Consider the following 24186-nt stretch of genomic DNA (forward strand, 5'->3'; position numbering starts at 1 on the left):
CAGAGCCCACCCGCTGTGGGGTCCCCCCTGTGGCTCCCACACCTCCCCTTCTGATCACACAGCAGCCACCAGCTGTTGGAAAGTTCCGAATTCCTGGGGGTGCCCCTCACCCTCTGCGCTCCCAGACAATGCGCCCAGAACAGCTGACGCCACGTTTTCCATTCTTAGACCCCCATCCATCACCGTAAGGTGCCGACGACGGCACCTGTGCAGCCGGATGGGTGGCACAGCCCTGAATGCAAACAGGGCAGGTCTGCAGCCCCTCGAGCCGGGGGTGCAGCGCCTGGGGGGGGGGGGGGAAATGGATCAGCTGGGAGCTGGAGGTGGCTGTGCTGGGGACAGCGTGGAGGTGGTGGGGGCAGAGGATGAGCGCTGCGTTCATCCCAGAGCTGCGTGGGAGCAGAATGCAAACGCGGTGTCACTGCTGGAGCTGCAGAGAGGGAAGATGGGAACGGGGGCTGCCTGGCCCCAGCACTGTGCTGCAATGGTCCAAGCGTGGGGTGAGAGCTGAGCCCTCAGAGCCACGATGCTGTGTGGGGCTCAGGGATGCACCCCTAGGTGGGAGGTGGGAGTGACAGAGGCATAGGCGCCGGTTGGTATGGGATCCATAGAGGTGTAGGCTCTACAGAGATACGATCCGTGGGGGTTGGAGCCTCCTCACCATCTCCACCCCAAACGAGGGCCCCAAAGCCTTTTACAGGGCACCGATTTGCAGCTGCAGGTTCACAGAAGCACAGACGGACAAAATCCCAGCGCCGCTCCAGGGCAGGTAATGAAACAGCAGCCGCTCTCCTGCCTCAGGAGCCTCCAGATTTTGACAGTTTTGCTGTCGGAAAATGATGAGTCAGTTTTTAAACAGCAAAAGCCTGTGTTTATCCGTGTTTGTCTCTCAAAACGAACCCAAAATCTGCCGCCACCAGCTCCCTGTCACACACCATATGCCGCCTGCGTTCGGCCGCCAGAGCCACGCGTGGCAGCAGCGCAGACTGAGCGCGGAGCGGCAGCCGCGAGGGAAGGGGCTGCAGCAGGAGGGCGGGTTTGGCGTAAGGCAGGATTGCGCCGGGCGGAATTGCAGCCAAGCAGGGAGGCGCAGCGCGCTGCTGGGGAGCCCTTAAACAGGAGGCCTCTCCTCGGGTGTTTGAGGCCGCAGGGGGACGCGCCGCCCGGCGCTGGGCGGCTCCTCACAGCACGCAGCCGGTGCCCGGCCGTCCGCGGGCCTCGCAGCCACGCCAGGCCTCACGGTGACCCCAGGCCTCACATTGGCCGCAGGCTCGCGGTGACCCCAGGCCTCCCACGGGCCTCGCATCAGAGCAGGCCTCATATCGCCCAGGCCTTCTAACGCCGCCATCACCCCGCAGCCGCAGCCCCACACCAGACCCCCTCCCCCCATGCAGACACCGCCCCCCCGCAGCCGCCATGCCCGCTCCGCCTTCGTGCTGCCCACGCCGTGCCACTGCGCATGCGCACAGGCCATTCCCACTGCGCATGCGCTCAGCCTCCCCGGCCTGGCTCACCGCACATGCGCAGTTCGGACCGTACCACTCCGCGCAGAGGAGGGGGTGCGGAGTGACGCTCGTCCGCCTCCCCAACGCCTCGAGCGCGGCCTCGGCGCCCCCTCCCCCATCCCCACCCGTGACCGGAGCTCGGCGTTTCTCTCGGCGCGTTTCGATCCGCCGTGAGGCTGCGGAACCGCGTTGGTTCGGGGCGGTAGGGCAGTGGTACGTTCCTCTCCCCGCGGCGCTGGCTGTGGGCGCGGCCACGTGCGCAGTCCTTTCCGCCCGGCTCGGCCGCAGCCGCCGCCATGAGGTGAGCGATGTGCGCCGCCGGGAACGGCGAGCGGGGACGGGGGCGGGAATGGGAACGGGCCGGGGCTCTGCGGCCTCAAGATGCGGGGTGCGCCCGGTGCTGCCCCATCTTTCGCACGTCGCGGGGATAAGGGGGAAAATGGCGGTGAGGAGGAGGAGGAGGAGGAGGAGGAGGAAGGGGGCCGAAATGGCGGCGGGGGACGGGAAATGGGGCGGCTGCATCGCAACGGGAGGCAACGCGGGGCCGAGCCGGGGCTGCGCTGAGCCTCCCGCCCGCTGCCCGCAGTATGCTACGGCTGCAGAAGCGCCTGGCCTCCAGCGTGCTGTGCTGCGGGAAGAAGAAGGTGTGGCTGGATCCCAACGAGACCAACGAGATCGCCAACGCCAACTCGCGTGAGTGTGCGCGGACGGGGCCGCGAGGAGGGGATTCTGTGCTTGTTTTGTGTCGTTGACGTTGGCTGAGGTGCAGCTGCTGTTTGACGGCTGCCCAGGGACGCTGTGGGTTCTGCTCCTCTGGAGGTATTGCCGACCCACCGGTGCTGTTATGGGGCTGCTTTGCGGGGGTTGGACTCGATGATCTCTGGAGGTCCTCTCCAACCCCTTGAATTCTGTGGTTCGTTGTGTTTTGGAGCTGATTGGAGTTCGTCTCCAGCGCTTCTGGGGTCCTCCATGCCATCGCCATGTGGGTCAATGTGGGTCAGTGTGTGGTGCTTTCCTGGGTGACTAGTAGGGAAAATATGGGATGATGGGGAAAGAGCAACAGCAGCAGGAGGGGGGCTGGGGGTTTTCCTTCTTACACAAACCAGGTTACAGCCCGCACTTGGCTTAACGCGGTCTCTCTTTGCTCGTTCACATGAAATACTGAGTGTGGTTTGTTTTTTTTCTTCCAGGTCAGCAGATCAGGAAGTTAATTAAGGATGGTCTGATCATCCGCAAACCTGTGACCGTTCACTCTCGGGCACGATGCAGGAAGAACACCTTGGCCCGTCGGAAGGGCAGGCACATGGGCATCGGTGAGCACTGAAGGCAGTGCCTGTGCACCCACAGCCTTGTGCTGGACGGAGATGTCTGCCAGAGTTTCAATAGTTCTGTTCCTGAAGTAGGAACAATCCAAGCAGGACTGAATGTGAGCAGAAGCCAGGCCACCTTCTTACCATGTTTTCTCTCATCCTAGGTAAGAGAAAGGGTACAGCCAACGCTCGTATGCCAGAGAAGGTGACCTGGATGAGGAGGATGCGAATTCTCAGGCGCCTGCTCCGCAGATACAGGGAGTCCAAGAAGATCGACCGCCATATGTGAGTCTGCCAGGCCAGCGTGCAGCTTCAGACAGTGGGGAATGTGTGCATGTGCTCATCTGTCTCTTGCTGTGTGCAGCTTCCCAGCCAGCTCCTTGGTGTAGAGCTTGGGGATGGGAACAAATCCTCTCCAGAAAGCACAGAGCAGCCCCTGTACTTCTACAAAGAGTCCCATTGCTCTGTGCCACTGCAGCAGCTTCAGAGCCTGGGGGTGAGCTGCTGCCACAGCACTCACGATGCATTCTGTTCCTTCAGGTACCACAGCCTGTACCTGAAGGTCAAGGGTAACGTGTTCAAGAACAAGCGGATCCTGATGGAGCACATCCACAAGCTCAAGGCAGACAAAGCTCGCAAGAAGCTCTTGGCGTAAGTGTTGCCTCACTGTCACACTTCCATTTTGCAGGCTGGGGAAGCAGTTGTTTTTAAGGAAGCGCACACAGATATTTGGGGTGCCTCTACCCAGAGCCCTGGTGAGGAATCAAAACAAAGCTGGGTAGGGCTGGCTGGAAGCAGAGACGTACGTAATCCTGGCAGAGCAGAATTGCTCATCCTGCTGTAAACTGACCCAGTGGTGCAGCCATAGTAAATGATTGATAAGGAGAGGTGTGAGTCATTGGTTCTCAAGGCTCGCAGTGCTGCGGGGCAGGAGCAGCTTTGTGCTGCATCCAGCAGTGCAGGGAGCTGCACGTGGAGCACGGCCTGCTCGGCTCAGCAGCTGGCAGGGCAGACCAGTGGGGCAAGGAGAGCAGGGCCAGCAGGGAAGGCTTTCTCTTGGCTGTCTGGAACGATCCCCAGGCATTCACAAACTCTTCTTGCAGTGACCAGGCTGAGGCTCGCAGGTCCAAAACCAAGGAGGCTCGGAAGCGCCGCGAGGAACGCCTGCAAGCCAAGAAGGAGGAAATCATCAAGACCCTCTCCAAGGAAGAAGAGACCAAGAAGTGAACAGTGGGCGCCTTGTGTACAGAGTGCTTTCCATCCACAAGGACTCAATAAAGCACATCCAGAAATAACTCCCACCTGTTTGTTCTCTTCTCTGGGGTTTCTGAAGCTGGGGATGAACTGCGGATTCCCAGCTCTGTGCTGGGTCTGCCCTGTGTGAGATGGGGCTGGGAAGCAGGGGGGAGATGGCAGAGAACAGCTGAGAACAAAATGCAGACCTTTCAGGACAGTGAGAGCTGTTCCCTTAAAGCTGGGCTCCAGTTCCACCCCTCAGCTCGCTGCAGCTCTGAGGGCAAGCTGCCACTGCATGCAGGGTTTTCTGCTTTGTAAGGATGTTCCTCTAGTAAGACAAGGCTTGGAAAATGGTCTTTATTGGTATTTATTTATAAATACAAACATAAGGAAGAGTCCATTTAGAGACGGATAATTGACTTAAAAGGACACTGTCAAGTAGTTTGAGCTACCTTACGCTGTTACCCTGTTTGAAAACAAACAAAGCTTTGGGTTCTATGCTCTGAGTTCTCTCTTAAACCTGTTAAAAGAAATCAGTCCGTCAGCTACACCCTGGCTCACACATCAGTTTTGGCTCCCTTATGCCTCAGCATGAGCCGAGTGCTCTGCCAGAGCTGTGCAAACCAGCACCCATCGCTGGTGGGACCCCTCAGCCATCATCTGCCACCCTGAAAACTGGAGAAAGGAGTTCTGCAGGTGAAGTACAGGAGCATGCTCACCGAGGAGAGAGAATCCACGGATTTGAATAAATAGAATGCATTAAAAGCCATCTAGAGGAAAGGAATTGACAGTATCCTTTTAAACACAGCGTACGTGTGATTTCCTTCCACCAGTCAGCGCATCTGAGACGTTAAACTACACCGACGGGTCGGGGAATCTGAGTTGGAGGGGAAGGGGAGACGGCCGCTGTGCAGCCCTGGGGGTGGCTCCGTCCTCAGGGCAAACCGCGGCCAAAAGCTGCGCTCCCTGGGGCCGCACAGGCAGCAGGAAGGTGAAGCACCGCTCGCAGGGCTGCGGGCAGCTCAGCTGCTTACCGGACCCGCTCCTCTCAGCTGGGATCCATCCCATAAACGTGCCCTCTCCCTTCCAACCCGGGGTGCAGGCAGCAGGAACAGAGCCGTGCCAGACCCCTCAGCTCATCCCCACCACCCTGCTCTGCCCCCACGGCACCCCTGCGTTCTGCCCCACCAACGGGAAGCTCGCTCTGGGTCAACCTCACCCCAAGCACCGGCGCCACCGCTGCTCCCAGCACGACCCCGACTGCTGTTGGGGCGCAGCGCAGCCTCTCTGCCTCCAGCTGGTTCTTCCAGGGCAGCACTTACCTGTGGGCAACGCAGCACAACTGCCCAGCGCTGCTGCACAACGGGACGGCGATGGGCGACAAGCTGTGGCCGGCCCTGCTGCTGCTCCTGCTCCAGGGACACAGGGAGGCAGGAGCTCTGGACCAGGACAATCAGCAAAAAGGTTCCGTGTTTATTTTCCTCGTGGGAAGGGGATGAGGGATTGGAGGGAAAGGACAGCAGAAGCAGCGCTGGAGCAGAGGCTAGAGCTTGTCCCCTATAGCAAAGAGTTACGTCCTCATCACCGGGAGAAAACCTGGGATTCCAATCACTTTTTCCATCAGCTCATTGCAGGCTCAGGCTGCCAGCAGTTTAAAAAAAAAAATGAGGATTTTTTTTTTAAATTTAAATGGCTTTCCCTAAACTTCTTTTGATTTGGTAAATCTCAAAGTTACCAAATGACAAATGGGAAGAAACAACAACAACAAAAACCAACCAAAAACCAAAAAGTGGGGCGCGGGAAGGGCAAAACCAGAGCCTGACGGTGCAGATCCCGAGCTACAGCACAACACCTCTGGAGCCTCTGAGCCACGGGACGCAGGAGCAGCAGACGAACCTGCGATGGGGGGCCCAGGGGGTCAGCAGGGATGGCAGCAGCAGGGCTCCCATCTCTCACTGCTGCTCCTCCACCCCTCGCTCAGAAGCAGACACACAACGTGGGGCTGTCAGTTTGCTCAGTTTGTTCCTTTGCTTTTTTTTTTTTTCCACCTGGACAACGGATGCAGGGATAAAGCACCTCCCTTTCTCTCCCTGTTTCCAAGGGTCGCCATGACTTTCTAACCTCTACAGCAGCAACAGTCGTTTTGGGTTTGCAAACATCTCCCCTCCTCACCGCAATGACTTCGTCTGAGCATGCCCAGCAGGAATGGTTCAGAATTATACCAATCCACCTACAGAAAAGCCAAGAGCTCCAGCCCCAGACCGCAGAGTTCATCCGTCTGCTGGAACAGGTGGGGTGTGAATATGGATGTGTATGGGTGGCTCCAGGGGCCGGCGCCGCTGCCCGCTGGCTGCCCCTTGCAAACGACACCGCATCGCCCTCCTCGAAGGTACAGCTGTCCACCGTTGCTCCAGAGGTGTCATTAAATACTCAGTTTGCAGGGATGGCTGCTTCCAGTGTCATAGGATGATGCAACATCTGCAGAAGCGCTGTCGGCTGCCCCCGACCGATGGAGGCGGTGTCACCGGCGCGAAGTAAGCGTGGACTTTGATGTTGGGTAAATGGGTCTGGAAGAGAAGCACAGCACGTGGAGGGGCAGCAGCAGGGCGGCAGCAGCAGCAGGTGACCTCCTGCACAGCACAGCTGGGTGGTTTCGGTTCATCGCTGCTGTCTGAGGGTCACAGCACGGAGCATGGAGGGGTGCTGTGCTGCTCTGCTGGCTGCTGACACACAGCCCTGGTCTACAGAAGCAGTGCCAGGGGTGAGCGCTCATGGAATGACACTGCGCACTGAGTCCCCTCTCCTCCTGCTACCACTGAGTGGGCAGAACAAGAGGTGTAGAATGAGAGCAGATGGCCTCACGTTGCACCAGGGAAGGTCAGGTTGGACTTTAGGAACGATTTCTTCCCCGAAGAGCAGTCAGACACCAGCACAGACTGCCTGGGGGGCATTAGGGGGGTCACTGTCCCAGGGGGAGCTCCAGCACCGTGGGGATGTGGCACGGAGGGGCTGGGTTGGATGTGGGGGTCTCAGGGATCTTTTCCAACCTTAACGACCCAGTGATTTCTTTCTCCAATCACGCTCCTTCCGGAAGAGTTAGGGCTCATCCCACGTTCTGAACACAGGACTGCCATGCATTTTACAGGCGATGGCTCTCAGGATACTTTACAGAACGAGCACCACCCCTGCATTCTGCCCCAGGAACGGGGAGCTCTGAACGCGAATCCACAGCCACAGCCCTTCTCTTCCCCCCAGAAGCCTCCCAGCTCCAGCCTCACGCTCTTACCCTGAGTCTCTTGATCCCCGCCCGCGTGATCTGCTGGCAGTCGTACAGCTCTATCCTCTCCAGGCTGTGGCAGCTCTTCAGGTGCTCCAGGGAAGCGTCGGTGATCAGGGGGCAGTTGTCCAACTCGATCACCTCCAGGCGGTCGTGGGCGCAGGCGCCGTTCCCCAGGTGGCGAATGCCATCATCCGTGATCAGCTCGCAGTGGGACAAACTCTGCACCCAAACAGAGGCTGTGAGCCCCCGGCAAGGGGCGGCCAACGCTCTGCTGGGGGCACTGGGGATGAGAGAGAAGCTGGCCGGTGCTCTGTAGGCACACGTGGCTGTTTGGCACAGATCTGGGCTCGCTCTGTGCGCCGGAGCTGCAGCAAAGCTCCAGGTGACGCAGCAGCGCCTGCGAGGGGGAATTCGTGTGGCTGGAGGGAGCGGAGAGGCGGTGAGAGGAGAGACCCAGGAGAGAGGGCGGCAGGCACTTACTGCAAGGAATGGGATAAATACCTCTGCTATCAAAGAAACCAGCTTTGTAAAACCTCTGTGGCCTTGCACATCATAGCCAGGGCTCTAAACACCTGCAGAAATAGAACGTCACCTGCTTTGTGCACTTCTGGGGGCTGCGTCCTAAAGGTGCTGGGAAAGGAAGCAGGGCTTGAGCTGGAAATGGCATCAGCCCGGAGCTCTGCGGGGGCACAGCTGAGGGGGAGAGCCCACAGACTGCACCCTGTGCCCTCCACCACGATGGCAAGGAGGCAAAGCTCATGGAGGGGGGGGGAACAGAGATGGAGACAGACTCAACTCCCAGAAACACAGCCCAAGAGAAGCAGCACTGCTCTCCGGAGCCTGTGAGCTCTGCAGCCCTCAGGTGCCCAGCTGTGTTAGAGGTGAGAAGGGCTCTGTTCCTCCAGACGGACTGACAGCCATCTTAGGGACAGCTCCTATTGAACAGGTGGGGAAAACCCTACCAGGAGCACCCAGCATCCCAGGACTCACTGCCTGGCAGCTGTGGGTGCCTGGAGGCCAACTACTGCCAGCAGCAGCAGAGGGACAACGGGTTCCTAAGGGTGAGATGCTCAGCTGAGTTCTTCATGATGTGTCCACGAAGTCAAAGAGACACATTCCCACAGGCAGTGCATGAAATCCCTCATTTGGAGGAAGAAAACACTACAAGTGTCACTCTACTCACCAGAACCTGGAGCCGTGGACAATGTATGGAGAGCTGGATTAGCGTGCTGTCTGTTATCTGCAAAAAGAACAGGGCCTCTTTGTGCTGTGTGCTTTGCACGAGGACCTTTTGCCCATCCCTACCAAGGAACAATGGCAAACAGGTGCCCAGTTTGCAGCCCCCAAACCCCTCCATAGTGTCTGTGTCTGAAATGTCTGAGTGCAGGAGGTGTTCAGATCCCTTCCACCAGGAGGGGCACAGCAGCATTAAGTCATACGAAATACAAAGAACTCAACTACAAAGGCAGCGTTTCCTCATCCAGATCCTGGACCATCTTTTTGCCCAGGATTCAAAGGGAAGCTCCATCTGGACCCAACCTGCTGCTTTTTCACCACCTTTCTGCACTGCTGCCATTGTGCAATAAGTGAGGAAGCAGCAGTGTGACCGCAGAGCAGCAGCTCCTACCTGGACACACTCCTCCAGGTCCATTTTTTCAAGCTCGTGGCAGTTCTGGGAACAAACAGAGGAGCAAACACACCGAGTGAGTGCAAAGTTCAGGCAGCAAAACCAAACACCTGCAGCACACAAAGCCCTCGGCAGGAACAGAGGTTCTTCCCCACGGAATAGCAGGAGAGAAAAGAAAGTTTGCTGCTTCTCAATGAACACCATGAGAAGAAATCCAACAGACGTCACTCATTTCAATGAGTTTTTGTTAATTCATAGAAAGAAAAGGAGGTTAAACGCAGGGTTGGTCACGTGGAGCACAGCTCAACCCTGAACAGCAAACATTTGGTAATGGTGATGCATCCAACGTTGCCCTTTGGTGGCTGTGAGGTGTGTGGGACACCCCACAGGACGCTGCCTCCCACCCACACCACACAAAGCTGGGTTCAGAGAGGGGGTCACACAGGAAGCAAAGCTTTCACCCCCATGAAGGAGCACTCACCCTGGCCAGAGTCGTGAAGCCCACGTCTGTCAGCTGGGAGCACCTGGCGACTTCTAATATTCTGCACAGAATGAATGGAGAGTGAGTGTGGAGGAGATCTGCCTTCAGAGCACCCACCCACAGCACCTGAATGCACAGAAATACCCCCACATACAGAAACAGGGGCGTGGAGGAACAGAACCAAATTACAGCAAAGTCCTCCAGGAGGAACCTGCCCTGACAAAAAGGTTTTAGTAGAAAGCAAGAGGCTGCTGGGAGCTGGGAGCCTGCTCCTTCAGCACCAACTCCATCTGCCATAAAGTCCCAGTGAGAAGCCTGCCATCATCACACCAGGAGGAAACAGTGGTGTTTCAATGTGTTCTCAGCACAGAACTGACCTGACCTCAACTGTTTTCCATTAAAAAAAAATATATTACAGAGCAGACACAGACATGCAAAGGTTTAAAGAGAGACTGCTGCAGCGCACCACCGCGGCACGGAGCTCTCCTCCCACTGCTCTGATTGAGAAAGCACAGCTTGGTGCAACCAGGAGCAGCTCCAGCAGCAGCCCCAGCTCTGAGCAGCCCCACGCAGCCCTCAGCTCTGCACCAAGGCCTTACCTGAGCCTCGGGCAGTTCTGTCCCAGGGCGTTCAGGATGGCATCTGTAATGTTGCAGCAGCCCGAGGCGCACAGCGATTGCAGCTTGTGGCATCCTCTGCATATTGTAATGAGACCATCATCTGTTATTTGCTACAAGAAAAACAACAACACCATCACAAGGAATAACAGAGGAGTGGAGCTGCGCCGCGCTGCGTGTTTTCCTCTTGGGTTTCCAACCAGGAACGTAACTGATGCCACGCTGTGCTTCTCAAACTGCAGTCAGCCCTACAGCCCGGGGCTGCTGCCCTGCTCTGCCTGCAGCAGGCACACAGTGTGCACACAGCCCACCCCAAACACCTTTTGGGTGCAAACAGACATTTGCTCTGGAATCCCGCAGGGGAACTGCTGCTCTTGGAGCAGTGCAGGACTGGCTGAGCACCGCCAGCATTCCAACCCTGTGGAAAGAATGCTTGCAGCACAGGAGCTCAGCAGCCCTGCAGGCAGGGCAAGGAGAACAACGCTTCCACCAAACCCAGTGCTGCACCTGGGGCTGATGAGCACTCCCAAAAAAGCTGTTTCAAATCAGCTCTTTTTAAAAGGCTTGGCAGTGCACAGCTGTGTGCACCACTGGGAGCACGGTGTGGTACTTACTAAGCACGTCTGGAGGTTTAACGTCACCAATTCAGGACAGTTTGCACCGATGTATTTGAGAGCTTCGTCCTCGAGCTGGGAAGAAAAATCAGAGAGTGAAGCAACGCTGCAATGCTTGAAGCAGTGCTCCAAAGAAAGATTTGGGGACAAGGAAACGTGGGGATGGGGTGGCTGTGTAGGAGGAGGGCAGTGCACTGCATGGGAGGAGCACAGCGCCGCTTCCACTGCTGCAGGAATGGAGTGCAAAGACCCACAGCCCAGTGCTGCCTGAGGGGGAGGCAGACCCAGGCACACACATGGCAGGAACAAAGCCAGCAGTGGGGTCACAAACCAGCCCCAGGAATGAGGGCTGCGCTCTGCCAACCGAGGCCACAAGTGACACCACCTCTATATGGCAACAGGGGAGCTCTCAGAAAAATAGAGAGCATTATTTCAGTTTGAGGAGCACAAACACACCCAGGGTTCCTTAGGATGATTAAAAAAAAAAAGCTAGCTATTCTTAAATCCATAAGAACAGATGGCAAAGCAATTGATTGCGAGGATGTATTGCCATCAATATTACTCGTGGCTCTGTAAATGATGAGAAACTCAAGCTGTTCCTCCGACCTCAGCCCTCCAAACAGGATGAGATGCCACCAGCTCCAGTCCTCACAGCCATTTGTGTGACACACGAGTGTCTCCCTGCACAAACCACGTGTCAGTGCTGCCCTTATCATGGCCACCCTTCAGGACTCGGCGCCCTTGCATGGAGAAATGCGCTTTTTGTACCTGCAGCAGTTTATCTATAGGCAGCAGATGGAAATGGTGGTGACTCACACTTGAGGAATGCAAACCCCAAGAGAAAAATAAATGCAAAACACAGAGCCTGGGCACCAGGAGCAGTTTGGCTGCCAGGTCTACCCAGCAGGTAACCCCAGCTCCAACCAGAGCTGCCTGCAGACAGCTTTCAGCTGTGGTCACTGCTGCTCTCCCTTCCCAAGGCTGAGATTTGAGATGTGACACAGAGCAAACCAAGAGGCAGCTGCAGGCGCTGGCAGGGCGCTCACGCATCCCAAGGGAGCAGCAGCCACCCCTGCCACCCACAGCCAGCCCAGCAGGGACCAGCCAGCCGTCGTCCCTGGGTCCCATTGCCCCATACCTGTGTGCAGCCCTTCAGGGACAGCGCTTTGAGGCCCCCGCAGCCCCTCACCAGTGCCTGGACGCCATCCTTGGTCACTTGGTCACACCAGGAGATGTTGAGCTGCTCCAGCAACGGGCAGCCCTCACTGGAGAGGTGAGAGGAGAAGGCTGGAAGCTTTTGGCTTTGTGTTAGAAGGAAATCCTTCAAGTCAGAATCCAGGAAAACCCCATTTCTGAGTGGCACCTGCACCCCACAGCAATGGGGCCCCTCTATTAACGGTCAGAGCCCGCAGGGGCAGCAGCAGGAGCTCTGAGCAGGGAGCAGCAGGGCCAGCCCTGAATGCTGCCCCCCATTCAGACACCTCCTGGTTCCTGCACAAGGACAGCACAGCCCGTGTGCATCCTGCACCTCAACACACCCTCAGCCATAACCCAACGCTGGGCTGATTTCCACCAGCAGCTCCCATCCAGGTGGACTTCTGCAGCACAAACCTGCCCACGTGAAATTAGGGATGCAAATGAAGACCCACAAGGGGGCTCCAACTATTTTCACGCAGCTACAAAGATAACTTAACTGTTCAGTTATCCTTTCAAATCTGCCTTTCCTTTTGGTGTCCAGACTAATCCTCAGATTATGTTCCCTGTAATGCTGTTTTCTTGTGTTTGATTGCTGGGATATCAGTTGAAACCCTTCTGGTGACACCTCAGCCCTCATTGCTCCCTTTGGGAGTTTTGTGCCTCCCAACACCTCCCACCAATGTCTGCCTTTCCCTTCCTTTCCCAGACCACTTGGCCACGCCACGCAGCAGATTGGGCAGTGCTGTGTCTCCTAAGCAGTTCAGAAAGACAAACAGTCACACGTTCACCTCCCAGCTATGTAAACACTCAGCAGCACCCTGACAGAGCAGGAGCAGGCTGGAAACACAGGAGGAGCTTTGAAGAAAGGCAGGGTGACTTTTTGGGTTCACCTCCACGTCCTGAACGCAACGTAACGCTTCTGCTAACCACCACCAGGACCGACAGGGCCAGCTGGAATCCCCAAAGCCCTGCAGGGATCTGAACTCTGCACAGCCACAGCTCAGCTCCCAGCTCCTCTGCAGGACCACGCAGTGCCACCATCAGTCCCTCTGCCCTCCCATCCCAGCACTTTCGGGTCAGGTCGGCCGTGTCCTCCTACCTGAGTGCCTTCAGGGACAGGTTGGTGATGGAGGTGCAGGACGCCAGGTCCAGGTGCCGGAGTTTGGAGCAGAACTTACTGAGGCTGGTGCACGTGCTGGAGGAGAACAGAGAACAGCAGCGTGCTGGGTTTACCCTGAGCCCTGCACACTCCTCGTGATGCACAGCACGGAAAGGGAGAAGGGAGGAATAGAGAGGAGCTGGCACTCACGCATCTGTGATTTTGGTGCAGCCGTTCAGGTTCAGCACTTCGATATTCCTGCAGTTCTGTGCAAAGGTCCTTTAGGAAAGGAAAGGCAAAACACAGCTCTTGTCAGCCAATGGGTTTCCCAGTGTTGTGCTGCGTTCCGTGAGCGCAGCAGCTACAACTCGACCGGATGGGCTCAAGTAAAAGAAATAAAGACAGAATGAAATAGATCATTTGTGTTGGCCATCACTCGCCCTGGGATCTCCCACTCTTTGTCATTCGGCCTTGAGGGCAACATCACAGTGCGAAGGTGAGATGATCGCTGAGAAATGCAGACATCGCTGCTCTGAGCGCTTTATGTCGGACACAGCGCTGTGGATCCTTGCTCTGCTGCCCCCCAAACCCACTCCCATGGGCTGCAGGGCCCCTCTGTGCCATGGCTCTACCTCAGTGCGTTGTCCCCGACTCCCTGGCAGCCACGCAGGCTCAGCTTCCTCAGGAACCCCCCGCACCTCTTCGAGATGTTCTCCACCACTCGGCCCTGGTGAGGACAGAAGGGGCCACGTTAACATCCCAAAGACCTGCAGCACCAATGGAGAGCTGTGTGCGCTCAGCAGTTTGTTATTCTACCTAAAATGGCCCTTGGAGAACAAAGCTCCATCGGGACAACCTGCAGGCAGGCCGCAGGTGGGCTGAGCAGGGAAAGCCTGAGAGAACATTGGCACAGCGTGCAGCACTCCCAGCTGCTGTCCCCTGCTTTATCCTGTGGCTGCTCCCCACGCAGCAGGACCCCCTCTCCATTCCCCAAGCGCTGGGAGGCACCGAGGAGCCCTGCAGCACTGAAGATGTTTTCCTAAAATCTTTTTCCAACCAGGCAATCAATCAATAATCCACCACCAGGCCCAACGTCATGCACAGCTGGAAGTGGGACAGCAGCTCCGCCGCAGCTGTGTGTCTCAGAACAGCTGGTGCCCACCTCTACGGGATGTGCAACAGCTGGGGGCACAGCTGGGGAACAGCTGGGGCACAGCTGGGGCGGTGTGGGGCTGAGTCTGCCCTATGGCTCCGGGAAAGACTGAAACAGGACGAGCAGCTCCCCTAGCAAGCTATGAGTTCCTACCCTTCAACAGGAGGATCTGAGTAAGTCTGACTACAGGTGGAGTTTGTGCCAGAGGTCGGAGTGACACAGCTTCAGAGCAAACATAATTCAGGCCACCATTAAGCCCAGCAGGTGCCTCGAGGTTCCACGCCACGCATGGCAGTGTTTTGTCTTAAAAGGGGAATTTGGTGCTCGTGGAGGAACACGTCTGACACAGGGTGGTGGTGGAGACGTTCACAGCTCCCAGAAGGTGAGCAATCCCCCTCTGCCCCCCTGGAGAGGGCAGCTCTGGCTGTGGGATGCAGCGCTTCCATGGGGCAGAAGGCGCAGGGCACTTGGGAGAGGAGGATCAGTTATCAGGAGCAGCAATCACAGCTGCTGTGCTTCCTGCAGCACTGAGGGGCTGAGCCCAGCCCTGCACAGACTGCTTTAACTCCTTCCTCCATAAACACCATCTGCACCTCCCTGCTCCCCCACACTGCTGTTCCCATCCACCTGACACCACTCTGCACAGAGTCAGAACGAGACACTCCTTACCTCCCTTCTCTAAAAGGTTTTCAAGGGAACAGAAACGTTCCAGGAAGAATAGAGGGGTTTTGGTGCTGTGTTGGGGTCTTTTATCCCTATAAATGCAACTTCACCGTTTAAACAACGTGACAACAGCACCCACTGCTCCTCAGCACCTCATCCTGTCGGTGCCAACAAGACCACATCCAACAGATCAGAACAACAGCAAGGGAGGATTCCTAACGCTGCATCGATGGGGAAGGGCTCTGAGCCCAGGCAGCCCCCCCCAGGACTGCAGGTTTGGGAACTGGAGACAGGGAAGATGTGCAGGCCATGCTCCAGGAGCAGCACAGCTCTCCCAGCTGCTCCACCTCTGCCTTCACAACGTCCCTCCTATTGCCATCCTTTATGCTTTGATACAGATATGGAATCCCATCCATTTTCTAAAGCTGAATGGGTTGTGAGCCCATAACGACTCCCCGGGGCCACGAACTGAAATTAATGATTTCTGTCTCTGGGGAAGGCAGGAAGGGCTGTGCAGGGAGCATTAATCCGTGCTAGGCTGTAATTACATTTCAGCAAGAAAAATGGGTTTGTATGTCACTTAATTATACCTCAATATCCCTCTGGAAATCAAACAGGTCAATTCGCTGCCAGTTACTGCCATCCAGGGCCAGAACATTCCATGCCTTTATTGGAGGAAAAAATGTAAATGTCTGGTTAATATGAAAAATACCAACAACCCGACACGGGGGACCCAGTTACAGCTTGTTCCTTTCAGAAACAACCGTTCTGCCTCAGATGGCAACACAACAATTAGAGCCAACGAGAACAGCTCGGTCCGTGCTCACTGTGAGCACGGTGTGTGGGGCCTCACAGCCCAGGGAACCACCAGCAGCTTTGCCTTGGATGGGACCTCAGAGCTCACGGAACCACCAGCTGGGTTGGGTTGAAGCCCCCCATCCTGCCATGGGCTGACTGCCTCCACCAGGCCCAGGGCCCACCCGTGGCCTCAGGCACCCACAGCTCCAGGGCCGCCCCCCCCCCCCCCCCCATCCTGCCCACTACCAGCAATCGGTTATTTTACTCTTTATCAACCAAGAAGGTTTTCAGCACGGTGCTGTGTTCAAAGTTGTAATTACATCAGCAAAGCAAACAGCTGAATCTCATCACGGCCAGCATTAAGAAAGAGTGCAGCAATGTTTGTGCATAGGCGTATTTTTGTAGCACACCCACTGTGAGCGCCGGGCTGCACCTCCAGCACAACAGCAGCTCTTGTGCAAGCCAGGCAGGCTGACACCAGCAGAGAGAACTGTGAGAGCCCATGGACTCCCTGTGTTATAAACCTGTGTTTGTTTTAAGGTCTGGTTATTGCCAAAAGGACGCCCAGCAGCTCCAGAGGAAAGGGCACTTATCAGTGGGTGCAAATCGCAACGCATCTCACTGTGTGACGGTGCTGCAGCTCTGCATTGACTTTACAAGGCAGCAGTTGGAGCAGTCAGTGTGCAAAGCTCCCCACCACAAAGCCCTGTGCAGGTGCTGGGGGGGCCCTGCAGCAGGAGGAGGTTCTTACCCGGGAGACCTGAGCACAGCGACACAGAGTGACCACATCCAGGAAAGAGAAAATCCTGCAACGGAAATGGAAAAGAGATCTTTGTGTTACCTGCATTTACGAGGCAGAACGTGTGAGGAAAAAAAAACATAAAAGGGGTTGGAGCGAGCAGGAATTGCCTGATAACACAGCATCCAAGGGGAGCTCTGAGAACGAGCAATGCCCCGCCGCCCCAAAAACTTGGACTGCTCACCCAGCCCTCCCTTGGATCAAATGCTATTTGTGTGCCCACTGGGGGTGCATTCAGCACAACGTCCGTGCACAACAATACAAGGAAAGCTGAGGGAAATGAGAGAAGCGAGGGAAAATTCCTACTTTTACCCCAGATTCCCACCAGAGCAACACAAAGACCCACCCCAAGTCCATGGGAACAGCAGCTAAGCCAACAACGGGGCTCCATTTCTGCACTTTCATAAAAATCACTTTCTCCACGGAAATCCCAGGCTATTAATAACCTCCTCATCCTCCTGTCAGTGCTTTGGGTCCTGGCCCAACTCCTTCCTGCTTCCTGCTCCTCCCTTCCCAGCCTACGCCCAGCACAGGGGATGCCAGCACAGCACCGCACGGCTTCCCAGTGCAACACCTGGGAGCTCCACCAGGGCCCGGGGCTCCTCCTTTTGGGGAGCCAAACCTTTCTGCCTGCTCCTCATCTCGGGGATTCGCACCCCTCTGCCCTCCTGCTCGCCCCCCTTCCCCTCCGAGCCTTGTGCTCACAGACAGAGCCTGGGGACTTCTGCCTCCCAAAGCGCTCACGGAGCATTCCTCTGTGTTTTCTGCACTGCTCTGACGTTGGCTCAGAGCGGAGCAGTGACTCAGCACACCCAGCCTCACACGCTGCTCTCAGCAGCGGCCGTGGCTCCGCTCTGCACTTTGGTCAGTTCAGCCTCAGCCATTGGCACAGCCCCAGGAGAGCAGCAGCACGGCTCCGTCCCGCAGCACAGCGCTGAGCTCCTGGGAGCGCAGCAGGGATGCAGCTGGGCAGCTGCAAAACCCCAAAGCCCACCAGGGAGCTGCCCGTGGGGCTCAGCAGCCACTGAACCGCAGCCCTCCTTCACATGGCTACAGTGTGGGATGAGCGACCTGCATGGGGTGCAACAGAGCAAAGGGAACCTTTGTGTTCACCTGAGCTCAGCTCAAGAAAAGCCAAGCTGGTGAGCGGCTCTGGGGGTGGAAGGGAGGGAAGGGAGCCTGCACGGCACTCTGCTGAGCAGCTCTGGGTGCTCTCAGTGAGAGCAGGACACCAGAATTCCTCCTGGATGATCCCAAGGCAGCTCCACCATCGGATGGGGAGGGGAGGGGAGCGCTGAGTGCTCCCAGCTGGGGCTCAGACAGCTCTGGTGCCGATCAGGTGAAGGATTTCATGGTGAGGCAGCTCAGCACGGTGAGGATGGGGCTACGCCTCCCAGCCTGGCTCTGGCAGCACATCCACAATGCGATGCAGTCAGAACACTTCTCAGCCCCTTCATCCATCGGGGATTGCCTGGCACTCCTCACTTTCCCACTGCAGCCAGCTGAGGGTCAGCAACTCTCCAGCAGCAGGGAGCTGGGAGAGACCCCAGCCGGGAGCAGGAGCTCCAACCCCAACCTCAACCCAGGCAGGACCTGAGGGGTTCCAGGGAGGGGCTGGCGAGGTCCTGCAGCCCCCCACAGCCCTCCCACAGCCAGCCCAGCTCCCAGGCAGGGAGCCACTGCTGGAGCCACACATTTCTGGAGCTCAGGGTGGGACAAAGGCCACTGTTCCCCTCTTTCACATCCACCCCCTCTTTATTTTGCTCAAGCACAGCTTTCTTCCTTTGCAACCACACACACGAGGCGTCGATGCCATCTGCAGAATGAACAAATTGGGGAACAAGGCACCACGCTGTAGTGCTGCTCAGACACACACGTCTTTGTCTCACAGACAGTGACACATTTACAGGAGATTCCTGCAGATAAACGCATCCAAGTTTCTCTTTCAAAGGCCGCACTGTCAATCCACGCTGATTAATTTGCACAGTATGCTCACAGTGGATTCCAGCTCTCAAAACCATCACGTATGAACCTTAACGTTTATAAACTCCACCTCCTCCTATTGCCCAGGTGCCACCTGTGGCACAGCAGTGACACGGGGACACCAAACCACCCCCAGACCCCCACCTCCTCACCCCACTGACCCCCAGTGCTCCCCGTGACGCTGCTCCTCTGTCCCCATCCTGACCACATCTGCTCCCCATCCCACTCCCCTCCCTGCCTGCTGGGTCTGAGTGCCACGCTGCTCTCTCCATCCACTTTCATTAAGGAACCTGTTCAGCCCTACACCTCTCCCATCCACAGAACAGGCACCCAGCAAATCAACACTCAGCATGAAGTGCTGGAGCACACTGTGCTCTCTTTGCTTCTCCTTGCTTGCAGCTCTGCCAGGACCTGAGCCTGGCTGGTGCCTCCCACTGACAGCACAGAGCACTGATCCAGGGAGGCTCTTACCGCAGCAGCAGCTCTTTGGGAAGCTTCTTGTTGATCACAGCTTCATCATTGTTTGAGAACATCTGTAACAAGAACAACAACAGCAGGTTGGCCATACATTTTCCTTATGGAAACAAAACCCGCTGCGGGGAGGGAGCTGCTGGGGGCAGCCCAACCAGTGTGCTCAAGGAAAACCCTGTGCATGTCATCAGGCTCCCAGGAGGGACCAGCACTGCACGGAACACTGCACCCAATGCAGACCCTCTGTGGGGGAAGTTGAAGGGGGAGATGTGTAGTAGGCAGCTGAGATGCTCGGCACCCCCTGTCCCAACCCTGCACAACTGCTTCCAGCCACAGGAAACTGAGTAATCAAAAAGTGGGCTGCAATCATTAGAGGGTAAATAACACATTCTGGAATTTGTTTTTAAGCGAGGAAAGGTGGAGGGCCAACAGTTGCCATTATAAATTAGGGATTACAAGCACAGCTGCATGCTTTGCCTCTTACATCCCCACCCAGCCTGCATGGAGATGTGTCACAGATCCACCTCCCCAGCTCAGAAGGAACCTTTTGCTGCCCTGAAATGGAAGAATCAGAAACATCAGCGTGGATTCAGCCCTGGCTGTGCTGCACCCCAGTGTGCTTTGTGCATGAGCTCAGCTCTGCTCCCAGCAGAGATGCACAGAGCCACGGTGGGAGCAGGGAACGTCCCCGCAGAGCAGCAGCTGTCTGTGCACACAGGGGCTCCCTGCAGCCATAAGTGAGGGATGTGCAGGGATGCCACCGAGCCCCACTGCTGCTGCATGCACCTCTGTGGCACCACTGACCCCGGTGTGACTAAGCAGGGAGAGGAGAAGGGAATCAGCTCCTGACCGGCCAGGCTGATTATGGGCTCAATATCCCTAAAAATAGCTGTGTGTGTGATCTGCCCAACGTACACCATCAGATCGCTGCTTCATCTGCCTTGGAGCAGCTCTGTATGGAGGGATGGGGTGAGGAGCTCCCTTCCTGCAGCCCAACCACGGGCTGCATCCATAGCAAAGTCAGAAGGAGCCAGGCCAGCAGTGGGATCACGGGGCACTGAGATGGAGCAGCCCAGAATGGCACAGCTCTCCCCCATCCCCTGCAGAGGCACGCAATGCTTCACACAAACCACACAGGGAACCCCATGGGAACCACACGGGCTGTCCGTGCTGCCACCAAATGTGATTTCGAGCACCTGTTATGTTGTGCTTTTTATTTAACCCAGTGTTTTGGTGCTGTTTCTGAGCTCCATTAAAAGCCCCCAACGTTTGGGCCACAGGGCGTTTCGTCGCCTATCACACAGATCTGATTGAAGCTCTGCTGCCTCTTCCCACGGCCTCCAGTTGTGTGTGAGCACTGCTGTGCCAGCTTCACATCCAGCTCTGAGTGCCACCGTGATGATGGTGACAGTGCTGTGGGCACAGACCCCACAGATACGTCCTGACCCACTGCAATGGGTGTGGGGTGGCCCAGCTGGGACCGGCCCTGCTGCGCGTCACATCGGCTTTCCCAATGCAGTGACTCAGGTGCAATGCTGGGCAAGGCGATCCAGCAGTGAAAACAGTAATTAGGCATTACAGCCCGGGCCCCAATTAAGACTGGTATCTAAAGCAGCACAAGGCATGGCGACACGCAGGCCGGCCCTGTGCCTGTCAGGCAGGCTGCAAGGCACAACCAAACCCAACTGTGGCACAAGGCTGCGCTGGGAGGTCAGGCTGAGCATCCTAAGAGCAGCCAGGAGCAGCGTGGTGGGGAGTCACCGTGCCCAGAGGTGTCCCAGCACGCGGGGACGCGGCACTTGGGCACAGTGGGACGGACCAGGGTTGGCCGGGGGGTCTGAGGGGTTTTTTCTGACCTTAATGACTCTGTGATTCTCCCCCCTCTCTTGCCCAACGATCCCAGCTGGGAACAAACAGCCCGCACTTGCGACACAGGCAGTTCCTGCAGGTGACACGGCGAGGTCGAGCAGCCGCTCATTTAATCCACGGCTCGTAAAGCTCTCCCTAATTACGGCGGGACACAAAGCACCGGGAGGCCGAAACCCGCCCCAACGCCACTGAACAAAAGGATGCAAATGAAAAGCAGCCCAGGTTGGTTTCCCTGCTGATAAAGAGAAGGCAGCTCGTTTCCCAACGCGCTGCTCCCCAAACATCACCAGCCCCATAGCGCAGAGGGAAGCACCGAGCAGCTGAGCTGCACCCGACCCTCCTGCAGCCCCCAAACCCCCCCAGCCCTCCCAGGGTGTTTGCAGCTCAGCTGCCCAACCAGCGCCACAGGCAAATGTAACACAGGTAATGTTCAACCGCTCCTCATCTCCACTGTTCAACCATCGCTCTGCAGATGGATCTGCAGGAACTCTGCTTACTTCTCTGCTGCCTTCAGGAGCGGGGGCACGAAGCAACACCAAACACAATGGGGACAACAAACAGGAGAGCAGGGAAACGCTCAGCTTCCACACCTCCACCCCAACGTTGGGCACCGACCGCCCTCCCCACCGCCCCCTCCCTGCTGTAGGAAAGCTGCTCTGACCCCCGAGCCCCACACTGCCTTCACTCAGCAGGGCTTTCTCTTCTCTTTTGCCACATGTCAGACACGATGGGTTCTGATCCATTCCCTCCCTCCCAGCAAGCAGAGGCTGCGCGATGCCCGGTTACAAACCCTGCTCCTGCTGCGCCCCTCTGCTCACACAGCCCCAGCGCTGCCACAAAGCCCAGCCTGGAGCACAGCAAACAAAGAGCCCCAAAACGGAAACACGGGAAGCACGTGGAGATGGAGCCCTGCGCTCCAGAACGGGATTAGGAAAACTGACATCACCCTGAGTGCAGACAGGACTCATTACCAAGGAGCAATTCGAGCTTCCCATCCTGCTCACACAGCTTACCTCGTCCCAGGGCAGCCCTGAAGTCAAGCGAGCCCCAGGAGCTGCGCCAGCCTGGTCAGAGTGCTCCCAAAGTCAGCATCCTAAATCCCAGCTGAGGATGCATCTGTCCCAAGGATGGAATCTGCACGGCTCTCACTCCCTCCCACAGCTTTTCTTTTTTCCACGGCACAAACTGCCCCATAAATGCTCCGCAGCCCAATTCGGCTGCAGTTAATTGGAGGTTTCGAAGGCTCCCGCAGGAAGCCAGGACGGCTGCTGCTGGTTTTTTTTTTGTGTGTGTGTTTTGTTTTGCTTTTGTTTGAGGATGTAGTGGAGACTTACACGTATTGCTCACAGCCTGGAAATAAAACAGCTGTAATTACTCCGGGCTGACGACGTGGCTCAGCGCATCGCAGGGCAGCGCTGCTCACACTGCCAGCCCCAGGCCTGGTACCCAGCACTGCTCCTGGGTCTGGGCCATGACAGCAGTGGGAAACAGCTGCTCTGCTCTGAAAACAGCACTGGGGGGGGTCTGAGCACTGGAGGGGAGGGGAAGGTCTGAGTGCCTGAGTTACGTGCATCCCAGGCAGGTGTGTGTGGTCAGAACAGGTGCAAGAAGCAATGGGAACCAGGGGCTGGAGCAGCTCAAAGCAGCTCCCCTTCTGTCCTCTCCCCTCTCATCTGTTGTGCTTTGGGAAGCACAGGAAACCCCACATGAAATCCAGATCACGATCTGCTCCAGATTAAACCAATGCCACTGAAAATTCAGAGTTAACCCGGGCGAAGCTCGCCTTTTTGTTTGCTTTGTTGGATTATTTTCTCTTTGTTGCCCGTGCCTTCAGGACAGGCTGTGCTGGGCACTTCACAGCTCCTGCTCTCCTTTAATACCAACCCCCCACTCGAGTTGCACACACAGAATCCACGCACACCTCGCAGCAAAAGGCGCTCAGCCCATCGCCCACCACCCCCTCTGTGACTCCAATAAGAACCGATGAGGGCCCCCCCCAGCAGCGCCTCGCTCAGCAGATTTCTGCTCCATTGTCCCTCACTGTCCCCAGGTCACATGAAACAGCGGCTCTTTGTCAACAAACAGAGCTCTGGAAGCAGCACGGCGTTGTTGTCTGGAAGGTGCCACCAACTCCAACTGTGCACCCTTCTGAGCAAAGGGGGGGAACGTTTCAGCCCTTCTGCCCCAAACATCCGCAGCACAAAGGATTCGTTTAAAGGCGAGGAGCTCTCAGCTCTCCTCAGGGCAGATTTGGACACGTGGGGGTGGGGGGCTCAGGGCTGTCAGTGCACACAAACCTCGCTGCTCTCAACACAGCTGAGATGGGCAAGGCCCGCGGGCAGCTTTAGGGAGACGGTTATCAGCACAGCCCCCCCACCCATCACCATCCGAGCATCTCGCTTAGCGAGCCGTGCGGGAGGGGCGCTGGGTAAACAACGCCTCTTATTTTATGAGCGTTTGTGACCAAAAGAAGGGGACAACGCAGCTCCGGCCCACAGCCACCCCCAACCAAAATTAAAACCAGAATAACAACAGAAATCAAATAAACCCACAGCGCTCCCACCGCAGCAGACGGGATCCGTCCCCGCAGCGCAGCCCCGCACCGCCCCCCCCCCGCAGCCGTCACACCGCACCGCGGAAGGCCGCACCGGACTGCAGCCCGCCGGGTCCCCCCGGGGCTGCGGGGGAGGGAACGGAACCCCCTGCGCCCCCTCACCACCGGACCCCCCCCTCCCCAGGCAGCCCCGCTCCCCCCGGCCCGCGCCGTCTCCCGCCCCCCCTCCCGGGCCCCGCAGCCCCCCGGGCCGAGGCCACGGCCTCACCTCGAAGCGGCTCTTGGTGACGCCGTTCATCTCCCTACGCATGGCGAGGGGTGTGCGGGGGAAGGGAGGGGGCTGGCGAGGGGGCCCGGCCGGGGCCCGGTGTGAGCCGAGCTCCTACGGCCTCAACTTCAACCCCAAACAAAAACACGGGGCACCTGCCAACAACGCGCGCGCTCATTGGTCGGCGCCGGGGCACGGCTGGTGCTGCGGCGCCGGGGGGGGGGGGGGGGGGGCGAACGGAGGAGAGTGCGCGGTTCTCATCGCCCCCCTCCCCCCCCACAACCCCCCGCCTCCCCCGGTGCCCACCTACCCCGCAGAGCGCCGCCGCGCCCATCGCGCCCAGGTGCCGCAGGGGGGCTTTGGGGGGTCCCCACCCCTTCCCGGTACCGGGGGCCGCGTGGTGCCCCCCCCCCCCCCCCCCGCCAGACACCACCCCCCGGGGGGCGCGGCGCACCGCCGCACCGGGGGAATTGCGGGGGGGGGGGGGGGGGGGGGGGGGGGGGGGGGCGGTGGGGGGGGTTCCCGGGGGTTGAGCCCCCCGCCCCGCGGTTCCCTTCCGGGAGGAGCAGACGGAGCGCGGGAAGCGACCAATGGCGCGCCGAGTTGACGCGACGTCACGGTGACGTCATTCGCGCGGGAAAATCGAGCATGGCGGAAAGCGC

General features: G+C 57.6%; 2 protein-coding genes across 6 annotated transcripts; one reads left to right on the forward strand and one right to left on the reverse strand.

Moving 5' to 3' along the window:
• The first annotated feature begins 1719 nt into the window (after window positions 1-1719).
• Window positions 1720-4110, forward strand: RPL19 (ribosomal protein L19). Its single transcript, XM_042891031.1, has 6 exons — window positions 1720-1806; window positions 2092-2198; window positions 2696-2818; window positions 2980-3100; window positions 3356-3466; window positions 3919-4110. The coding sequence occupies exons 1-6, from the start codon at window positions 1802-1804 to the stop codon at window positions 4040-4042; spliced, it is 591 nt and encodes a 196-aa protein (XP_042746965.1). The 5' UTR covers window positions 1720-1801; the 3' UTR covers window positions 4043-4110.
• A 1955-nt stretch (window positions 4111-6065) lies between these two features.
• FBXL20 (F-box and leucine rich repeat protein 20) lies at window positions 6066-23873 on the reverse strand. Of its 5 annotated transcripts, none has more exons than XM_042891033.1 (15): window positions 23835-23873; window positions 18834-18895; window positions 16332-16386; window positions 15373-15447; window positions 13599-13693; window positions 13177-13245; window positions 12967-13062; window positions 11809-11971; window positions 10671-10745; window positions 10039-10169; window positions 9440-9500; window positions 8959-9003; window positions 8515-8571; window positions 7338-7550; window positions 6066-6618 (listed from the first exon to the last, which is right to left on the reverse strand). In XM_042891033.1, exons 1-15 carry the CDS (start codon window positions 23856-23858, stop codon window positions 6511-6513), a joined length of 1329 nt encoding a protein of 442 aa, XP_042746967.1. In that variant the 5' UTR covers window positions 23859-23873; the 3' UTR covers window positions 6066-6510. The 5 variants fall into 5 exon arrangements, with proteins under 5 accessions (XP_042746967.1, XP_042746966.1, XP_042746968.1 ...); XM_042891032.1 differs by lacking the exon at window positions 23835-23873 and adding an exon at window positions 23525-23665; XM_042891034.1 differs by lacking the exon at window positions 23835-23873 and adding an exon at window positions 23525-23664 and having other exon boundaries at window positions 11809-11935.
• Window positions 23874-24186: the final 313 nt, after the last annotated feature.

This window comes from Lagopus leucura, unplaced genomic scaffold, assembly GCF_019238085.1.
Source record: "Lagopus leucura isolate 7727_CA_CO unplaced genomic scaffold, USGS_WTPT01 259-6_obj-0_obj, whole genome shotgun sequence".
NCBI lineage: Eukaryota > Metazoa > Chordata > Aves > Galliformes > Phasianidae > Lagopus > Lagopus leucura.

Excerpts from the sequence above, each read along its gene's own strand:
- RPL19 (XM_042891031.1), top strand. Across the intron at positions 2,819-2,979 it reads GGGCAGGCACATGGGCATCG|GTAAGAGAAAGGGTACAGCC; the intron begins GTGAGCACTGAA and ends CTCTCATCCTAG. Across the intron at positions 3,467-3,918 it reads GCTCGCAAGAAGCTCTTGGC|TGACCAGGCTGAGGCTCGCA; the intron begins GTAAGTGTTGCC and ends CTCTTCTTGCAG.
- FBXL20 (XM_042891032.1), bottom strand. The coding sequence starts at position 23,566 with ATGCGTAGGGAGATGAACGGCGTCACCAAGAGCCGCTTCGAG. Across the intron at positions 7,551-8,514 it reads GTCCACGGCTCCAGGTTCTG|AGTTTGTCCCACTGCGAGCT; the intron begins GTGAGTAGAGTG and ends GTTTGGGTGCAG. Across the intron at positions 6,619-7,337 it reads CGGGGATCAAGAGACTCAGG|ACCCATTTACCCAACATCAA; the intron begins GTAAGAGCGTGA and ends CTTCTCTTCCAG.